This window comes from Melanerpes formicivorus, unplaced genomic scaffold, assembly GCF_026170545.1.
Source record: "Melanerpes formicivorus ecotype bairdi unplaced genomic scaffold, bMelFor1.0.p_v2 SCAF_24, whole genome shotgun sequence".
Taxonomy (NCBI): Eukaryota; Metazoa; Chordata; class Aves; order Piciformes; family Picidae; genus Melanerpes; species Melanerpes formicivorus.
In genome coordinates this window covers 10,520,663-10,541,567 of record NW_027142376.1, presented here as the reverse complement: position 1 = coordinate 10,541,567, position 20,905 = coordinate 10,520,663, and the positions used below count along the sequence as shown (strand labels likewise).

At 45.2% G+C, this 20,905-nt stretch overlaps 3 protein-coding genes across 4 annotated transcripts in view; 1 reads left to right on the top strand and 2 right to left on the bottom strand.

The window, feature by feature from the left end:
- AZI2 (5-azacytidine induced 2) overlaps positions 1-13,471 on the top strand; it is a 29,717-nt gene extending 16,246 nt beyond the window's left edge. For both annotated transcript variants that reach the window (XM_068152905.1, XM_068152906.1), the window contains 3 exons: positions 1,965-2,026; positions 7,003-7,118; positions 11,130-13,471. In XM_068152905.1, coding sequence (XP_068009006.1) covers positions 1,965-2,026; positions 7,003-7,118; positions 11,130-11,515 — 564 coding nt within the window. In that variant the 3' untranslated portion in view covers positions 11,516-13,471. The remainder of the gene's footprint in view (positions 1-1,964; positions 2,027-7,002; positions 7,119-11,129) is intronic.
- RBMS3 (RNA binding motif single stranded interacting protein 3) overlaps positions 1-14,318 on the bottom strand; it is a 929,122-nt gene extending 914,804 nt beyond the window's left edge. The window contains exons 1-2 of the mRNA XM_068152893.1: positions 14,304-14,318; positions 3,957-4,057 (exon numbers count right to left, since the gene is read on the bottom strand). The gene's annotated coding sequence lies outside the window, so the exon portion shown is untranslated. The remainder of the gene's footprint in view (positions 1-3,956; positions 4,058-14,303) is intronic.
- A 5,188-nt stretch (positions 14,319-19,506) lies between these two features.
- Positions 19,507-20,905, bottom strand: part of CMC1 (C-X9-C motif containing 1) — a 45,852-nt gene continuing 44,453 nt past the window's right edge. Inside the window, exon 4 of the mRNA XM_068152891.1 lies at positions 19,507-19,817. Within this exon, the coding sequence (XP_068008992.1) occupies positions 19,703-19,817 (115 nt within the window). The 3' untranslated portion in view covers positions 19,507-19,702. The remainder of the gene's footprint in view (positions 19,818-20,905) is intronic.

Sequence of the window (20,905 nt, the reverse complement as noted above, 5' to 3'; positions counted from 1 at the left end):
GTTATGATTACATAATCTGGAGTCACAAGGTAGCATACCCACAATATCAGTGAGCTGATAATGCAGGGTAGGTAAGACTCAGCCCCTCCTGGCTTTCAGGGACCAGGCTAGAGTTAGCCTGAAGTACAGCCCTTCTGCCCTGCTGCCTTCAAAGCACATAGAGTTGGGGTGTTGTGGTCTCAGCACTGAATGTGTCTCCACACCTCTGCTGCTGTCACACTGGTGGTTTACACAGACTTAAGTGCAGCAGTTGTCTCAGGTTGAGTCTGTGCCTTTTCCACTAGGTGGTGATAAAGCATGTTACCTGGAAGGCATGTGAGGTGTCTTACAGTTGTTTTCAACTCTATCTGGAATTTTTTAAGGTATTTTCAATGACTTGGAAATTCTGAAGGCATACTGAAGCTCTGTAGAATAGAGGAACAGCTGTGTCAGTAACTGAAGACTGCAGATTGTACTGGGAGAGTGAATGTTGCTAGAAAGAACAAACTAAAATAGCAGTTGCAAGGAAGACTAGACGTGACAGTGTTTAAATAATGCTTATGCCAGCAGCTTTTGTTGCAAAGAAAAAACACAAGAACAGGTTTTTCTTCATATTTGCCTCTTCTAAAAAACATTTCTTGACCTTGATGACCACTTAATACAGGGAATTAAAAGGTACAAGTTTTCCAATGCAGGGCAATGCAGCACAGCCGTCTTTGTGGGGGGAGCGTGGGTGTTCTTTGGTGTTTTAGTATTTAGTGGCAGTGGAAAAGTCATCAGGAGAAGGAAAAACTGTCAGGTGAAAAAGAAGGAATTGTGATCAGTGGGTAATGACAAGTCAGCATTGTTTTAAATCCAGCTGACTGTTTTGTTATACATTAGTTAGCATTTTTAGATGCCTCCTACCTTAGGCAAGTATGCTTTCTATTTTTGGAATGGAATGGAATGGAATGGAATAGATCAGGTTAGAAGAGACCTTCAAGATATCAAGATATTCTTTGGGTTTTGCATTACAGTTGATACAGTTTATACATTATATTGCAAGTAGCTTGACATGGATAGGATAGGATAGGATAGGATAGGATAGGATAGGATAGGATAGGATAGGATAGGATAGGATAGAAGAGAATGGGATGGAATGGTATGGAATGGAATGGAATGGAATGGAATAGAATAGAATAGAATAGAATAGAATAGAATAGAATAGAATAGAATAGAATAGACCAGACCAGACCAGGTTGGAAGATACCTTTGACATCATCGAGTCCAACCTATCACCCAACACTATCTAATCAACTAAACCATGGCACTAAGCACCCCATCCAGTCTCTTCCTAAGCACCTCCAGTGATGGCCATCATGAAGCCACAGGACCAGGTATTAAATTCATAACAGCTTTGTCTAGAGAGGGGAATAGTAATAGGAGGGGAACATGAAGAGAAGGGATAAGAATGGGGACTCAGTCTTGTAGAAACATGTCAAACAAAGCAAGCCCAATGTCTGATATGTTAAGCAGACCTCTTAGCTCCAGTGAATCTGTTGTATGCACGATTGGAAGCAGTCTTGCAGGCTCAAGGGATAAACTATGTTCTGTCATAAAAGTGACTTATGGAAGTAAATCTTGGCTGAAATAGGTCTTTATATACTGGGGCAGGGAAAGAACAAGAGCAGACCTTTTTAAACAGAAGTCAGGAGCCTTTCTCAGTTTTGCTTTTCAAAGAATCACAAACTCCCAACACTTTGGTCTTTGAGTGTGGTGGTGGCTGAAGCAGTGCTTTCACATAAGTAGGCAATGTAAGCATTTTTAAGTGGAAATTCTTAGTAGAAATGTTTATGTCCTTTTTGAAAACCACTGCAGCCCCCACAGATGAAGGCTACTTCTGAATTTTAATATTAGCAGACTTGTAGTTTGACTGCACTCTTTTCAAACAGATCTGAAATCCCATGTTCATTCCTTCTCTATCTTGCCCTCACTCTCTTATGCAGGGCCAGGCTCAAAATGAAAATCCATCCAATGGAGATGACCTTCAAAGGCAAGACATCCAGAGGTACGAAAATCAAGTGGGCTTCACCTTTTAGTGTCCTGGGGTGCAGTTACCTGAACAAGTAAATATTCATGCAGCCTTTTGTAATCTATGACTTGAAATGATCTCATTTCTAGGTAGACTGATTCAGCAAGATCATTGGAACAAATATTTTTTATTGTAATTGTGGTAGTCTAGGAGGATGATGATGACAAGAAAACATTTGCATCTTCAAATTGTTGTACAGAATGTGAAAGTTAACTTGTGTTTAAAAATCAATTCCTTAATACTTAGTTGACTTGATGAGGCAATAGATAATTCTCCCAGTTTCTTATCCCAGCTGTTTGGTATCTTCATTCTGCCTATGTATTTGCATTGGTGATGGCTTCAAATCTCTAGCTTAGTATTGGAACATACATTCTTACTTAGTGCAGTGCAATCACAGTTCTACCAGAAGATATTTTAAAGAAGGTGGTTTGTTTTAATTATGAGGAGTTCTGGTATTCAAAAAGCAAATGCAGTTTTCCAAAAGCATCCTAACATATCAGGTAGTATTTGTTCTCATGGTGCAGCCATTCAAGTAATAATTGTACTAAATGGATGTGGTCTGCCTGGACTTCAGCAAGGCCTTTGACACCGTCCCCCACAGCAAACTGCTGGCTAAGCTGTCAGCTCGTGGCTTGGACAGCTACACTCTGTGCTGGGTTAGGAACTGGCTGGAGGGCCGAGCCCAGAGAGTGGTGGTGAATGGTGCCACAGCCAGCTGGCAGCCAGTCACCAGTGGCGTCCCCCAGGGATCAGTGCTGGGCCCCATCCTCTTTAACATCTTCATTGATGATCTGAATGAGGGGGTTGAGTCAGTCATCAGCAGATTTGCAGATGACACCAAGCTGGGAGCAGGTGTTGGCCAGTTAGAGGGCAGAAGGGCTCTGCAGAGGGACCTCGACCGACTGGACAGATGGACAGAGTCCAATGGGATGGCATTCAACAAGTCCAAGTGCCGAGTGCTGCACTTTGGCCACAGTAACCCCATGCAGAGCTACAGGCTGGGGTCAGAGTGGCTGGAGAGCCGCCAAACAGAGAGGGACCTGGGGGTGCTGATTGACAGCCACCTAAACATGAGCCAGCAGTGTGCCCAGGTGGCCAAGAGGGCCAACAGCATCCTGGCCTGCATTAGAAATAGTGTGGCCAGCAGGAGCAGGGAGGTCATTGTGCCCTGTACTCTGCATTGGTTAGGCCACACCTTGAGTACTGTGTCCAGTTCTGGGCCCCTCAGTTTAAGAAGGATATTGAGACACTTGAATGTGTCCAGAGAAGGGCAACAAGGCTGGGGAGAGGCCTTGAGCACAAGCCCTATGAGGAGAGGCTGAGGGAGCTGGGATTGTTTAGCCTGGAGAAGAGGAGGCTCAGGGGTGACCTCATTGCCCTCTACAACTACCTGAAGGGTGGTTGTAGCCAGGAAGGGGTTGGCCTCTTCTCCCAGGCAACCAGCACCAGAACAAGAGGACACAGTCTCAAGCTGTGCCAGGGGAAGTTTAGGCTCAAGGTGAGGAGAAAGTTCTTCACCAAGAGAGTCATTCATTATTGGAATGTGCTGCCCAGGGAGGTGGTGGAGTCATCATCCCTGGAGGTGTTCAAGAGGGGATTGGACGTGGCACTTGGTGCCATGGTCTAGTCATGAGGTCTGTGGTGACAGATTGGACTCGATGATCCTTGAGGTCTCTTCCAACCGTAGTGATACTGTGTGATACTGCAAATCTAAGGATCTATACTCCTGTGTTAACCTATTTTGAGTACGTGTGCTGTAGCACTCTCTCTCTCTGTGTGTATTTATATATCTCCTTTAATTCATTATCCAAAAGAGCGATTCACGAATGCAGCAAATGTTCTGTCTTGCAGCAAGGAAATTCTGACTGTATCTCTTAGACCCAGTTATGCCTCTTTTTGTACTTACATGATTTTCCACAAGAGGGAAGAGTGGTCCTTCATAATGACAGATTGTTTGGCATAATACCTGGTTGCTTCCTGGCCATGGTAGAGATAGGAAATCAGTCACTGAAAGAGAACAGCACAGATATTTCTTTCAGTGTATTCTCTGGTAGTATTATGCACACTATACAGAAATGACTCTCACCTTTCACCTAGAGTAGATAGCTAGCTGGCTAACACTTTCTATTGTGGTTCTGCTGGAGGAAAAAAGGTGTTATCTTAAGGTAAAGAAGTTCTCTCTTTGCCCTTCCGGAGCAGATTTATTCCACAACGTGACGTTCAGGTGGCAGCCATCTGAATTAGCTTATGTACAGTATTGTGTTCATTGCAATATGACATAAAGAATGAACATGGGATGTGTAAGCCTGTCCAAAAATGTGTGGAAAAACACATCTATGTGAAACATCAGCTGCAGCAAGCAGTCCTGCTCTTCATGGGAGACAGAGGCATTTGCAGTCACTTTGCAGTCATGCAGCTTGAGACTGTGTCCCCTTGTTCTGGTGCTGCTTGCCTGGGAGAAGAGACCAACCCCTTCCTGGCTACAACCACCCTTCAGGTAGTTGTAGAGGGCAATGAGGTCATCCCTGAGCCTCCTCCAGGCTAAACAATCCCAGCTCCCTCAGCCTCTCCTCATAGGGCTTGTGCTCAAGGCCTCTCCCCAGCCTTGTTGCCCTTCTCTGGACACCTTCAAGTGTTTCAATGTCCTTCTTAAACTGAGGGGCCCAGAACTGGACACAGTACTCAAGGTATGGCCTAACCAATGCAGAGTACAGGGGCACAATGACCTCCCTGCTCCTGCTGGCCACACTATTCCTAATGCAGGCCAGGATGCTGTTGGCCCTCTTGGCCACCTGGGCACACTGCTGGCTCATGTTTAGGCAGCTGTCAATCAGCACCCCCAGGTCCCTCTCTGTTTGGGAGCTCTCCAGCCACTCCGACCCCAGCCTGTAGCTCTGCATGGGATTGCCGTAGCCAAAGTGCAGCACCCAGCACTTGGACTTGTTAAATGCCATCCCATTGGTCTCCGCCCATCTGTCCAGTCGGTCGAGGTCCCTCTGCAGAGCCCTTCTACCCTCTACCTGACCAACATCTGCTCCTGTCTTTCTATCCATCCTTATTGCTGGTCCTTGTTAAGCCATCAGCTTTCTCTGTTCTTTGGCAGAGCTGTTTTAATCTGGATTTTTGTATTGTGGGGGAATATTTCTGTGCTTGTGCATACATCCACATCTGATCATCTTCACGCAGGAGTGATCCTAGATTGCTATTACAGAGGGCTAGAACGCTGTACCGTATGCACTTAATAGTTTCGTAGTCATCGAGGCAATAGTTTGGGGTTTCCAAATAAACCTCTTTTAGGTGAACATAGTGAGCAAGAAACTAATAGTCCAAAACCACTCATCCATGTGACTTGACCTCAACAAATGTATTTTGGTAGAATGTTAAGCATTAAAAAAAACATTAAATCACTGATTTCATGTTTAAGTTGATGTAACTGCCTCTTTATGCCTTTGAAGGCTATGTTATGTGTGATGGTGCTGACTGTTCTGATTTTGGTTTTTTCCCCCCCTTAGTAGCTAATAACTTGGAACTTCACTGTTAAATATGTTTCTCATGTGCTGTCTGAGAGTGAATTGGGTCAGTTTTTTAACCTGTTTGATAGAATCAATAAGGTTGGAAGAGACCTCAGAGATCATCAAGTCCAACCTGTCACCCAGCACCCCATGACTAATTAAGCCATGGCTTCAAGTGCCACGTCCAATCCCCTCTTGAACACCTCCAGGGATGGTGACTCTACCACCTCCCTGGACAGCACATTGCAGTGGCCAATAACTCTTTCTGTGAAGAACTTTCTCCTCACCTCAAGCCTAAACTTGCCCTGGTGCATCTTGAGACTGTGTCCTCTTGTTCTGGTGCTGGTTGCCCAGGAGAAGAGACCAACCCCCACCTGGCTACAACCTCCCTTCAGATAGTTGTAGAGAGTCTCCCCTGAGCCTCCTCTTCTCCAGTCTAAACACCCCCAGCTCCCTTAGCCTCTCCTCATAGGGCTTGTGTTCAAGATCTCTCACCAGCCTCGTTGCTCTTCTCTGGACGTGTTCAAGTGTCTCAATATCCTTCTGCAGTGTCTTAACATAAATCAGATTACTTGAATATGAAACAGTATGGTTTATATTTTATTTTGGCCTGTGTGGGTGCTTAGTTTGAATCTCTGGGATCTAGTCTGAATTCACTGCAGCAAAATGAATGGTGTAGGGACCTAAATATCAATTTTGATTGAACATTTAAAACTGTGATCAACTAACATTACTGTGATCATAATATATGATGTGTGGTCATTTATCAGAGGTCATTCAAAGTTAATGCTCCACTGTGTGTGCAGTGCAGTAAAAATACCTGAAAGGAGGTTGTAGACTGGTGGAGGTTGGTCTCTTCTTCCAGGCAACCAGCACCAGAACAAGAGGACAGAGTCTCAAGCTGTGCCAGGGGAGGTTTAGGCTGGAGGTTAGGAAGAAGTTCTTCACAGAAAGAGTGATTGGCCATTGGAATGGGCTGCCCAGGGAGGTGGTGGAGTCACCATCACTGGAGGTGTTTAGGAAGAGACTGGATGGGGCGCTTGGTGTCATGGTTTAGTTGATTAGATGGTGTTGGGTGATAGGTTGGACTTGATGATCTCAAAGTTCTCCTCTCCTCTCCTCTCTCCTCTCTCCTCTCTCCTCTCTCCTCTCTCCTCTCTCCTCTCTCCTCTCTCCTCTCTCCTCTCTCCTCTCTCCTCTCTCCTCTCTCCTCTCTCCTCTCTCCTCTCTCCTCTCTCCTCTCTCCTCTCTCCTCTCTCCTCTCTCCTCTCTCCTCTCTCCTCTCTCCTCTCTTCTCTCTTCTCCTCTCTTCTCTCTTCTCTCCTCTTCTCTGTAGTATGTCAGACAAAACCAGTTCTTTGACAGTATTTGTTAGGCATGTTAAGAGGCTTTAGAAGTAGCAATTGGATATTTAACTTTCCCAATCTTTTGTTTTGAAAGTGTGCAACAAGCATATTGGGAACTGAAGAGAGAGATGTCAAATTTGCATCTGATGGCTGACCTGCAAGCTGAGGTTCTGCGAAAACTGAAACTGAACCCAACAGCACCCAAGAAAGGCAAGTCAGTGTTTGCAGTATCAGACCTTGCAAACGAACACAAGCCATTGATTCAAGCTGTAGCATTTTTGAGAGAAACTAGCTATCATATCTTATCAGAATCTCATCAGTTTGAAGTTGATGAGCTAGACTATTATGGTTCCAGCCTACCTATTTTCTGCTTTTGCTTCTGTCTCATACTGGTCAACTTCACACATAAAGGTGTTGCTGATGTGTTTTTTCTTCAGTACTGTATTCTGTTCCCCTTGTGGCTTTTTTCTCAGTCAAGTGTTGCTTATGTGCACAAGGCTGAGGTGTTAAGTTTACTCGTATTTGACCTTTTAGCACAGCTGCTTCGTATTAGGGGGGGGAAAAAAGTCTTTTTGCAAGTGCAGGCCTCCTTTCCCAGTACAGAATATGCAAAGTATTAAATTGGCCACCTTTCAAAATCAGACTTTGATAGTCTGAGATGCACTTAACATAGTTCTTTATGTTGGTATTCAGAAAAGTTGTCTTCCCTAGAAAAATGCTCTGCAAGATGCCGTTTTCTGCATGTCAAATACTAAGGCCGCAGAACCACCTTCTCTCTGCTGCTGCATTGCAAATAATCAAGGGGAAAATCACACATAAAGTATGTGTAATTTCTATGAGCACCTCCTCAGCTGCTTCTTCTATTTCATATGTATGTATGAAGCCAAATACTTTAGGAGAGATCATTCTCACTCTGGTGGGGCCAGACTCTCCGTCTTTTTATCACAGTGTTTATTTCCTTAGTTTTCTGCTCACTTCAGCTGTGTTATTTACTGTGTTGAGTATACAGAAGATGCAGGTGAAGGACTGGAACTCGATTAACATTCTATTGGTGACAGTCTGTCATGTCCCCATCCCTTACAAGATCAAGACATTTTGTTCCTAAACAGCTTTGATAGGCTCAGTGAGGTAATGAGAGGATTCACTTGCAGGTCAACCACTGCCTTTGTCTGTGGCCAGCAGTGATTAATGGTCACTCTGGTTCTTGGCTGATAAAACTATCATCACATTTTGTAGACTTGACCATATTGTTACCAGGTGAGTCTGTGTTCCTACAGTTCTAAGAGACATTTTCCAAATTACAAAGAAACCAAGAACTGAATAAGCTTTTAATTCCGAAGCCTGGCAAGGGTTGATGTGATCAGGTAGTGTCTACACAAGTAGACACAAGTGACACAAGTTGCCTCTATACAAGTACTGATTCTGCCCTTGAGCAGTCTGCCTTTCTGCAGTTGCTGATGCAGTTGTACAGCCACAGGCATCACTGATTGATTGGAAAACTTGATTTTGCCTTTTGCTCTTGCGGGTTTAAGCCTGGATGTCTTAACCATAGAGTTAAAAAGTCCTCCAAGGGGCTGGATAGGCCCAGGAAATTGTAGTCATTTGTTACTTTATCCCATAAGCCCTGCATCTGCTGTCTAAATGGCTTGCAGAGTCAATTTGTCCCTTTTCTGCCTCTCTCTCCCGTCCTAGCTTGGATCTCTTATCTCTTGTGGTGTGGGGGAGGTTTGTGGCCTGGCTTGGCACTGGCAAAGCTGGTTTGGTAGCGGCACCATTAGGCTTAGCTTGGGGGGGTAGGAAGGAACGGGGGAGGGGGGTGGTGGCATTGAAACCTGGTTTGTTGGAAGGTTTTTTGGCTTAATGAGGTTGTTGTAAGCTGAAATGTGAATTTGGGTGTTCTGCATTTGTGTAAGTAGTTGTAAATAGTATTTCCATCAACATTTCCAGTTCTGTGCAGAGTGTTTTTATTTTGCTTCTTTGAGGAGGGATAAAAATACCTTTCTGTCTGCTCTGCAGCCTAAACTAAGACAGCTCTGTGGGCTTTTTTTCAGTAATTTTTCAGAAGTATGCAAGAGTAGACAGCAAAAAATAACACTGTTTGGGTTTTGGTTTGGTTTGGTCTTTTTTACCTTGCTCATTAGCCAGTTCTGAATGCAGTGCAGATGTATCTGTGGTTGTATTCATAGAAAAAAAACTTGGCCTATGCAAAATACAGGTAGAGGTCACTGAAAACATCCACTTCCTATACCTGTAGTACTAGCTGTTTTACCACATGGCAGCTAGCTGCCACCCTAATAGGGGTGTGAAATCTGCAAACACATTGTATGCATGTCTCTGTGTGTGGTATTAACAGCATCAGTTCATGTGTGGATTCTGCTTACCTGCCATTGAGCTATGGAGGCATTTTCAACAAACATGTATCTGCTTGCTTTTTTTTCTTCACATTTTCCATCTGTTTTCAGTGGATTCCAGTCTTGAACTTTTAAAGGTGCCGGGTTCTGCACATTGGCCACAACAACCCCATGCAGTGCTACAGGCTGGGGTCAGAGTGGCTGGAGAGCAGCCAGGCAGAGAGGGACCTGGGGGTGCTGGTTGATGGTAGGCTGAACATGAGCCTGCAGTGTGCCCAGGCAGCCAGGACGGCCAATGGCATCCTGGCCTTCATTAAGAACAGTGTGGCCAGCAGGAGCAGGGAGGTCATTCTGCCCCTGTACACTGCACTGGTTAGGCCACACCTCGAGTACTGTGTCCAGTTCTGGGCCCCTCAGTTTAGGAAAGATGTTGAGTTGCTGGAACGAGTCCAGAGAAGGGCAACGAAGTTAGTGAGGGGCTTGGAACACAAGCCCTATGAGGAGAGGCTGAGGGAGCTGGGGCTGCTTAGCCTGGAGAGGAGGAGACTCAGGGGTGACCTTGTTGCTCTCTACAACTACCTGAAAGGGGATTGTAGACAGGCAGAGGTTGGTCTCTTCTCCCAGGCAGCCAGCACCAGAACAAGAGGACACAGTCTCAGGCTGCGCCAGGGGAGGTTCAGGCTGGAGGTCAGGAGGAAGTTTTACACAGAGAGAGTGATTGCCCATTGGAATGGACTGCCCGGGGAGGTGGTGGAGTCGCCGTCACTGGAGGTGTTCAGGAGGAGACTTGACAGGGTGCTTGGTTACATGGGTTAGTTGATTAGGTGGTGTTGGGTGATAGGTTGGACACGATGATCTTGAAGGTCTCTTCCAACCTGGTTTATTCTATTCTATTCTATTCTATTCTATTCTATTCTATTCTATTCTATTCTATTCTATTCTATTCTTGAATTGCTTTTTGCAGCTGTCAGCAGAGGCTTGAAATCCAGTGCCTCAGCACGCCTGTCAGATATACTACCTGTGCTACTGGAAGGTGCTTTTGCCTGACACTTACAGGTTGAGTTCAACCTTCTAATTTGTAGTGATAAAGAAGTGAAGTTGCAAATCACAGTTCATACTCAAGATTCATAGCTATTCTAGCAAGCTACCTGTAAGATGTGTGTTTCCTTAGCTGCAGGAATAATTCCTCTAGTCCCGCTAAAGGTCTGTAAATCACCACTACAGAAGAATGACCTGGCTGTATTTGGCCATCTGTTCAGACCTGCACTGAAGTTGCAGCCTTTTCCTTTCAGGTAGATGTTCTTTCAGAATCCTTCCTAGTTTAAAACTCCCCTGAGATTTCAGATGGCTGAACGCTGCAGCCTGTCACTTAGGGAATTCAGACAATAGTGAAGCACAGGGTACCTGTCACCACCATGTGTTTGCTTCTTACTGCTTCATGGACAGTGAGAATTGCAAGGTTCTTGGCAGCCTGAGCACACAACTTGTTAAAGAAGCCTGATCTGTGCAAGCAGTGTTCTGAATCCTGGCTGACTTCACAAAGTGCATGAAAGTCTTTGCAATTTCATTCTGTCTTCTCAAAAGCATTCATCAGTTTATTTGCATTCAAGTGGGATGTGGGGGTGGTTTCCTTTAGGGTGGGTGTAGTTTAGGCATTGTGATTTCAGGATCTCTGGTTCATCTGGCAGAATCAGATTGAGGTGATTAGAACATTTAGTTCGTAATTTTCAAGGAGTCACTGGAGTAAAACATGATCTGGAACATTGTAGCTTGGAAACACTGGGCTTAACATCCCTGCAGCACATGTAGAGTATATGAAAAATGGCCTAGATTGTGTAATTTTAATCTCTCTCTCATCTTCTTTCTTCAGCTGCCTCTACTGCACCAGTACAATGTGTTGACCTGAACATTTCACAGTTGAATTTGACATCTGGGGTGGCATATAAAAAACTCTCACAAAATGACAAAGTGCCCTGCAATCCTGTGTCTCCCCCTCTGTCAAGAGATGCAAAAATCCCATCTGAAAGGGTGACTCTGCAACCATGGACAGACGAGAAACCCATTCCACTTGATGGCAGAGTGTTTCAGGAACACCATTCGTACGGAAAGAGCTCGCTGGAAGATAATTCCTGGGTATTCCCAAGTCCTCCAAAGCCTAATGAGAATGTGTTCTGGGAGATGAGAAACAAAACTCTGTTAAACTGTCCAGCAGATTACCTGGATCAGTGTAATCAAAACTGCCTGCACAAGAGTTAAACCATGCTTAGAGTGGACGGAGGCACTTCTAGAGTGGTACTGAATAGGCACCTTAACGCTTGAACTTCGGCAGATAGAAAACAAATTGCCTGAAATGTGCTTTCTTCATTTTTAATTCCAGTTCTGAAACAGAAAGTCTAGTCTTCCTCTGCTGTAAATCCATGAGCAAGTTCCTTGAAGTTAAAGTAGTGCTGGTGTGATGTCACTATAAAGAAATCTGGCTTGTGGCCTACATAGTCTTGTACTGCAAATGACCTCCGTTTGCAAGGGAACACTGAAAAGCGAGTTCTTGGAATAAAACAAAATAATCCAGTTCTGCATTTGTTTGCTATTTGTATGTTATCAAGAATTTGGACCAGCTTTAAAGTTGTTTTTGACAGCAGGATTTTATTTCTTTTTTTCAGAAGGCATCAAATGATGAAATGGATTCCCTCTCCTTCCCTCCTTTCCAGTAGCTTTCTGTTTCCTACTGGTTTAGAAATGGATTTTATGTCCTTTTTAACGAAGAAAAGTGAGATTGTTTTGCCAAAATCTTGACTTATATATTAGGCAGTGGCAAGAGAAGAATCATTCCTAGGCTCTCCTGTTTAGATGTGCCATTTTGGGCCTCATTGTGAATGACAAAACAATCCTAGGTAACGCTGCTGACCACCGTGGACCCTGGATGTTCAGCTTGATCCCCTCAGTTCGTGCCGCGGCAAACAGTTCTGCGCACAGTGTGGCTACTACGGAATCTCCCTGGTCACAGTGCAGTTATCCTTACCTTGCCTCATTTGCACAGCACCAGAACCTTGACATTTATTTGTGTGGTGGAGGCTACTAACTTTTCTTTTACTAAAGAAACAAAGCCTTAATTTAATCTGACTAGGTAGTGTAGCAGTGTTGATGTACTTGGGTAGCACTTTGGTGGTATCTGTAGTATGCCACTGACCACTAGAGTTACTGCAACTGCCTACTTCATGGGTGTCTGAGTAGTACTACTTTTCCTTTTAAGGCCAAGAACTGTTTTTAGACAAATAATTTAGACCATTTATGCCCCTTTTTTGTTATTTTTGGTGTTTGGTTGTGTTTGGTTGGTTGGTTTTAAACTGATCTGCTTCATATCTCCTTAATACAACAGGGTGAAGTGAAATGTCTCGACTGCTTGATGCACTGAAGAAATGTTTTACATTTCAGATCCATGTTACCTACCTTGTAATGGGCAGGAAGACACAATACTGTGTTATTTACAGATGTGCAGGTGGAGTATTCAACTTCACAGGTCCAGGTTTAATAGCAGTGTAACAAGAATTAATTGCACAGCTGTTTAGTAGCAAATTCTCTTGACTGTAGCATAGCTGTAGTAATGACGGGCTGCAGAAATGGTCCCTAGGTGCTACATGATCCGTGTGGTTCCAGACACTTCCTTCCCTGTGGAGTGCTTCCTACAGTGCCCATCTTCTGCTCTCCTTTCAGTTTAGCAATGTTGAAAAAATGCCTTCCAGATAGCTCCTACTGTATTAGTGAGCAGCATACATAAATAATGTTTCCTACTCACCAGATATTGGTTTTATCTTTCTATTATCTGGCTCGCGGATCCTGGCTTGCCTGTGATTAATGGAAATGCTGTCAGATGCTGGAATTTATTTTGACCAATGAACACAGCTGACTCAGGGGAGTCCAGTCTCTTGGAAAGTAATAGAACAAAACCCAATATGCATAAAACAAATCCACGTCGCTAGGCTTTAGCTGACAGAACCAACTACCTGTGTAATAACAAAGCAGCAGAAAACCTTTCTCTCGTGGCTGTGTAAGATAGGTGGTGTCTAGTTCCAAGGTAGCTTTCTGGGGTTCCCCACCCCAGCATTAGGGAAGGAGGTTTTAAGTAATGTATTACCCAGCAGCTGCCAAGTTGATTAACACTTTGATTTGTGCTGTGTTAAGATCTTAAATAAATTTATTTTTGTTTGAAATGGCTTTCCCTTACAAATCTCCTGTCTGTATTCGGCACAGAGTTTCTTTTTACTCAGTTTCCTAATTGTGTGGGGTTTGAATTAATAAGTAATTTATATTTACACTGAATTAACAAGTAATTTATATAGTAACTCTCCACCTCACCCACACTTCAGTTTGTGACCAGTTTTGTAACAAAATGCCACTTCAAAGACTAAGAGTTGACTTTGAGGTTCACCCTCCTGTCAGGAAAAAAGGACCACTGCCTGTAGACAGCTTCTGTGTGTCCTGGGGAAAGTATTCTCTTGGATATGCTCTCCTCTTAGCCTGGAGAAGAGGAGGCTCAGGTGACCTCATTGCTCACTACAACTACCTGAAAGGTGGTTGCAACCAGGAAGGGGTTGGTCTCTTCTCCCAGGCAACCAGCACCAGAACAAGAGGACACAGTCTCAAGCTGCGCCAGGGGAAGTTTAGGATGGAGGTGAGGAGAAAGTTCTTCACCGAGAGAGTCATTCATCATTGGAATGTGCTGCCCGGGGAGATGGTGGAGTCACCATCCCTGGAGGTGTTCAAGAGGAGATTGGATGTGGCACTTGGTGCCATGGTCTAGTCATGAGGTCAGTGGTGACAGGTTGGACTTGATGATCTTTGAGGTCTCTTCCAACCTTTGTGATACTGTGATACATGGAAAGCTGAAGGACTTAGTTATCTTAAGCTATGTTCCTGTGCTTTGACTACTTCTGTCAAAAGGTTCCTGGTCAGCCCATCCTGTCCCATGTGACAGGGAAACTTAAAATTAAGCTTCTCTGAGCAGTGCCTGAGAATTTCCAGGCTTTGCCTTTGACTCTTGGTTTACCTTCTGCGTTGCTTCCCACGCAGCCAAAGGGAGCAGCAATGTTTGTGAGAGGGGCTTCAGAAGTACTGCTGGTATCAGAGAGGGGCGGGCAGGATGACAACCAGCACGCTGTAGGCAGCATCTCCAATCCAAACACTCATTGCTGTGGCCAAGCTGTAACATTCTGAAAATGAAGGCCCCAGATTTGAAGTCACTTGGGAGCTAGCTGGCTTGTGAAGCATCTGGTGGTCTGAAGCACACAATCAAATTTTGACTGAGATGGAAAAGTCGTTTAAATCAGTGCCACTTAGAGGCTTACAGTGCTGCTTCCATTCTCAGCAGTGAAGTCTTTCCATCACAGTGACAGCAGATTATATGCAGAAGTGGCTGTAGTAAAGAGGTTCTGGGGGGTCGTGTGCACAGGTACATTTGTTACAGAGCAAGGACCTAAGTCCCCAAGTACCTGTTAAATGACAGTCCAAAAATTAACTTGAAAGCCAACTCTGAGCATTTCAAAACTTTACCTGAACCATGGGTCTGACAGCTTGCATTTTTAACTTCAGCAAGCACAAATTCCATTTATAGTTTCATAGTTTCATTCAGGGTTGGAAGGGACCACATGGATCATCTAGTTCCAACCCCCCTGCCATGGGCAGGGACACCCCACACATCAGGCTGGACAGTGCCTCATCCAGCCTGCTCCTAAACACCCCCAGGGAGGGGGCCTCAACCACCTCCCTGGACAACCCATTCCAGGGTCTCACCACTCTCATGGTGAAGAACCTCCTCCTCACATCTAGCCTGAATCTCCCCACCTCTAGCTTCATTCCATTCCCCCTAGTCCTATCACTACCTGAGATCCTGAGAAGTCCTTCCCCAGCCTTCCTATAGGCCCCCTTCAGATACTGGAAGGCCACAATTAGGTTACCTCGGAGCCTTCTCTTCTGCAGACTGAACAGCCCCAACTCCTTCAGTCTGTCCTCATAGGAGAGGTGCTCCAGCCCTCTGATCGTCCTCGTGGCCCTGCTCTGGACACGTTCCAGCACCTCCACATCCCTCTTGTAATAGGGGCTCCAGAACTGGACACAGTACTCCAGGTTGGGTCTCACCAAGGCTGAGTAGAGGGGGAGGATCACCTCCCTCGACCTGCTAGCCACACTTCAGTTCCACACTTCAGTTTTACCACAACTGGAACACAGCTTTTGGGGCAGGAGGAGGTGGTGGTTTTGCACACTTGAGTAAGTGAGCGTAGGGCAAGCTAAGGAATACATATTTAGAGAGTTGTGTTAAGCTTCTAATAGCTCATCTGTAAACTTCCACTCTTTGGTTCACTCCAGATGTTCAGATTTTAGAACTAGCTAAAAGTCTCCTCGACAGTTTTGTGGCTTTACAACTGATTTAGCTTTCCTCTTATGTTGACTGAGCCCTGCTGATGAACACTAACTCCCAAACTGGCTGTGATGCAGTCACATTTTTACAGCTGGAAGCGGGCAAGAGCAGCAGTAGACATATGGTGGAGCTACAGTAAAGACAATACCCACTCCAAGCAATTTAGCAGAGGCCCATGTAAGTACAATATGAACTATACTGGTGATGTGAAGCAGATTTAATTTTGTTTCAAAACCAACCAGCAGCAGACTTTGAGGCTCCTGCTCTAAGAAACCAGTCTTTTTAATGATGCTGTGGCCTGGGGAGGAAGAGTGAAAAGCTCTGATACGTGATTGACTCGCATGTATTTCCTTCTGATCTCCAGGCAGGCCCCACGGAGAATAGTGGTTGCAGAGCAGCAAGGTTTCTGTGGTGGTTGCATACAGAAAGGCATGTGGGGTTGAGTAGTTTGGGTGGTGGTTTGGGGCTTTCTCAGGGTCAGGCTTTTGCACCTTTCTGTAGGGGGAGTGGTGTGGGACTTGTATTACAACACAGGACGGCAGACAGGAGTACTTTTGTTAAGAGCACTAAAGGGAAGTGCTAGTTTTAACCACATTGCAGTCAGAACTTTTTTGTACAAGAAAAATCTGAACTAAATGTGAACTGAGCTCAGTGCCCAACAGAATTCATTTTGCTGTATTTTACAATGGAAGAGAAAGTGGCTCCAAACATACAACAATGAAGTGCCCCTCAGTTTAGGAAAGATGTGGAGTTGCTGGAAGGTGTCCAGAGAAGGGCAACAAGGCTGGGGAGAGGCCTCCAGCACAAACCCTGTGAGGAGAGGCTGAGGGAGCTGGGGTTGCTTAGCCTGGAGAAGAGGCTCAAGGGAGACCTTACTGCTGTCTACAACTACCTGAAGGGAGACTGTAGCCAGGTAGGGGTTGGTCTCTTCTCCCAGGCAATCAGCATCAGAACAAGAGGACACAGTCTCAAACTGCACCAGGGGAGGTTCAGGCTGGATGTTAGGAAGAAGTTCGTCATAGAAAGAGAGATTGGCCATTGGAATGTGCTGCCCAGGGAGGTGGTGGAGTCACCATCAGTGGAAATTTTTAGGAAGAGACTGGATGAGGCACTTAGTGCCATGGTTTAGTTGATTAGATGGTGTTGGGTGATAGGTTGGACTTGATCTCAAAGGTCTTTTCCCACCTGGTTAATTCTATTGGTAGGATGAGTTTGAGTATGGATCTAGGGGAGTGCCATGAATGAACCAGGTGCTCACTGTCACTGACCTGTTTTTTTAGATGGAACACTTGTATTTCTACTCTGTCTGACCCTTTTGGGGCCAGCAGAGTAAACAGACAACACAGGAGGAGGATGGCTGCCCTAAATATGAGACAGAATTGGTTTCTGGATTTACAGATGAATTGCCAGGTCATGTCTCAAGCTGCAGTGGTAGTTAGCCTCACTCCCCTTTGAAAATCCTGGCTGACCTGCTGGAGTTAGTCCCTGCCTCTGTAACTGGGTAACCTTGCCCTGTACAGGCTAACTTGCAAACACTGGAGACGTGCCTAGATTAATTCCAGGAATTGTCTACTCCTATGCAGAGTAATACTGGGTAAAAATCCTGCAGAACCCTGACTCCATACTGAAAAAAACATATAAAGAAACAGGGAATCATAGAATGGTTTGGGTTGGAAGGGACTCTAAAGGTCATCTAGTCCAACCCCCTCTGCCTAAGCAGGGACATCCTCAACTAGATCAGGTTATCACAGTATCACAGTATCATTTAGGTTGGAAAGGACCTCGAGGATGATCGAGTCCAACCTATCAACACAGACCCCATTGCTCAGAACCCTGTTGAGCCTCACCTTGAATATCTCCAGGGATGGGGCCTCAGCCACCTTCCTGGGCAATCCCTTCCAGTGACCATAATGGTCCATCTAGGAACCCTTAGAGCTGCAGTCCCTGTTTTAGACAGAGATGGCTAAATGATGTACTGCCCCATATCAGTTCCCTTCCTAATCACCTGCAGCTAGCCACTTCCCAGTAAGTGCAGGCAGTTAACATGCCTGGTTTCGCTGGGAGGTGGAGGGGCCGAGTGGCACACAGCCAGGCTGCCAGAGCTGTGAAGGAGTGGAGGTACTGGAGCAGGCTGCACAGGGATGTGGTGGAGTCACCATCCCTGCAGGTATTCAAAACATGTGTGGACATGGTTTAATGGTCATGGTGATGTTAGGTCAATGATCTTTTGTCTTTTACATCCAAATTAACTTTGTGATTTAAGAGTTCTACAAGTAAGCAGTTTCAGGTACACAAAAGATTCTTTGTATGCCCCTTTTCAAACAGGGACTTGCTTACACTTAGTTTCTGCATGCAGTGACCTGCATCATACATACCTAGTCTAGTTGTCTAGCCACCTCTACCCAAGGTTTTTCAAGTGTGACCACTCACTCCTCATTCTGAAAAAGGAAAGCATGGGAGGGTGCTGCTCTCACTTTTGCTTTCAGCATGCTTTCTCCCATTCCCAGGAAAGGTCTTGGTCAGATGACTTTTCTCTACAGACAAAAGGGTCAGTCTGGCCACCCGTGGGCATGGGGCATCCATCTCTTCTAACAATGTAGACTTAAAACTGAGTCACAGTGCAGGCAAAAATACTATCAGGCTCTGGCATGCCTCAGCATTTTCATCAAAAAGCTAACTCAAATTGTTCCCAGATTCTTCTCTTCTGTATTTGTCACCTTTCTCTTCTAGTTAAAAGCATCAAAGAAATCTCCATAAGCCCCCAGCTTCAGATAACAAACAGACCAGTTGTAATGTATACTCAATTTGTGATCAGTTAATACAACTGAGAAGAGGAAAAGCAGCTCAGAGGAGACCTTATTGCTGTCTACAACTACCTGAAGGGAAGTTGTAGCCAGGTGGGGGTTGGTCTCTTCTCCCAGGCAACCAGCACCAGAACAAGAGGACGCAGTCTCAAGCTGTGTCAGGGGAGGTTTAGGCTGAATGTTAGGAAGAAATTCTTCATAGAAAGAGTGATTGGCCATTGGAATGTGCTGCCCAGGGAGGTGGTGGAGCCATCATCTCTGGAGGTGCTAAAAAAAAGGACTGGACGTGGCACTTGGTGCCATGGTTGTGTTGTCATGAGATGTTAGGCAATAGCTTGGACTTGATGATCTCTGAGGTCTTTTCCAACCTGGATGATTCTATGATTCTTCTTCTCTCACTTTGAGTACTGTGTCCAGTTCTGGGCCCCTCAGTTTAAGAAGGACATCGAGACACTTGAATGTGTCCAGAGAAGGGCAACAAGGCTGGGGAGAGGCCTTGAGCACAAGCCCTATGAGGAGAGGCTGAGGGAGCTGGGATTGTTTAGCCTGGAGAAAAGGAGGCTCAGGGGTGACCTCATTGCCCTCTACAACTACCTGAAAGGTGGTTGTAGCCAGGAAGGGGTTGGCCTCTTCTCCCAGGCAACCAGCACCAGAACAAGAGGACACAGTCTCAAGCTGTGCCAGGGGAAGTTTAGGCTCAAGGTGAGGAGAAAGTTCTTCACTGAGAGTCATTAGTCATTGGGATGTGCTGCCCAGGGAGGTGGTGGAGTCGCCATCCCTGGAGGTGTTCAAGAGGGGATTGGATGTGGCACTTGGTGCCATGGTCTAGTCATGAGGTCTGTGGTGACAGGTTGGACTCGATGATCTTTGAGGTCTCTTCCAACCTTAGCGATACTGTGAACTAAAAATATTCACACTCCAGTTTTCATGCAGCCTGCCAAACATAACCAGACACAAGCTTTAAATTCTGAAAGGCCATGTTTCAGTTGGTACCAAAACCTCAGAGTCCAGACAGAAGAACAGACAGAGACTTTTGCAACTTCACTGCAGCAGCGTGCATGGCATCTTTATTTGCAGAAAGATTTATTAAAAAACACAAACCTGACTGAAGTTCAGACCTGATTTTATTCTCCACTCATCTCATTTTGTGTTAAATTCCACAGAGGGGCACGGATGATCTAAATCAAAGTGGGGTATAAAATCTGAAATGGTCATTTTCCATTCCAACTACCCATTCAAAGGCAACTTCTGTTTTTTCTTCTTAATCCCAGTGGCTCTGTATTCTTCTCGCTGCTTCAAGTACTCTGTTTTGCATTCTTCATAGAATAAAGGATCAGAGTAGCTACAAGACAAATACATAACTTTTTGGTTTTCATCTTGGAAAATGAAACAGACACTGTATGAAAAACATCAACAACCACTCTTCCTTTCACACCCACAGATTTGCCTGCCTGCAAGACCAAAATACCTCTGTTTATAAAAGTACATAAATGGTTACATTACCTTCATGAATTCTAAACACCAAGGTGGGTTTGCATTCTCATGATACAGAACACAGAACTAACCAGGTTGGAAAAGACCTTTGAGATCATCCAGTCCAACCTATCACCCAAGACCATCTAATCAACTAAGCCATGGCACTAATTACTCAGCACTGACCTGTACTCAGCACTGGTTAGGCCACACCTTGAGTACTGTGTCCAGTTCTGGGCCTCTCACTTTAAGAAGGACATTGAGACACTTGAATGTGTCCAGAGAAGGGCAACGAGGCTGGGGAGAGGCCTCGAGCACAAGCCCTATGAGAAGAGCCTGAGGGAGCTGGTGGTGTTAGGCTTGGAGAAGAGGAGCCTCAGGGGAGACCTGATTGCTGTCTACAACTACCTGAAGGGAAGTTGTGGCCAGGAGGGGGTTGGTCTCTTCTCCCAGGCAACCAGCACCCCAACATGAGGACACAGTCTCAAGCTGAACCAGGGGAAGTTTAGGCTGAAGGTGAGGAGAAAGTTCTTCCCAGAAAGAGTTGTTAGCCATTGGAATGTGCTGCCCAGGGATGTGGTGGAGTCACTGTCCCTGGAGGTGTTCAAGAGAGGATTGGATGTGGCACTTGGTGCCATGGTTTAGTAGTCATGAGGTGTTGGGTGACAGGTTGGACTTGATGGCCTTTGAGGTCTTTTTTGACCTTATTGATTCTATCTTTCTATCACCCAACACCATCTAATCAACTAAACCATGGCACTAAGTGCCTCATACTGCTTTCTCTTGAGGCATAATCTTTTCCAAACCATTACAGAGAACCCAGGCAGAGGAAAGGTAGAAAAGGGGAAAGACGTTTCTTATTTCTGCTCAGCTAATTCATTATTTGCAATCAGCTTCTTCAGCTTGGGAATCTACTGGAGTACATTCACAGCTTTTTATGAAAGCAAGTAGTGGGAA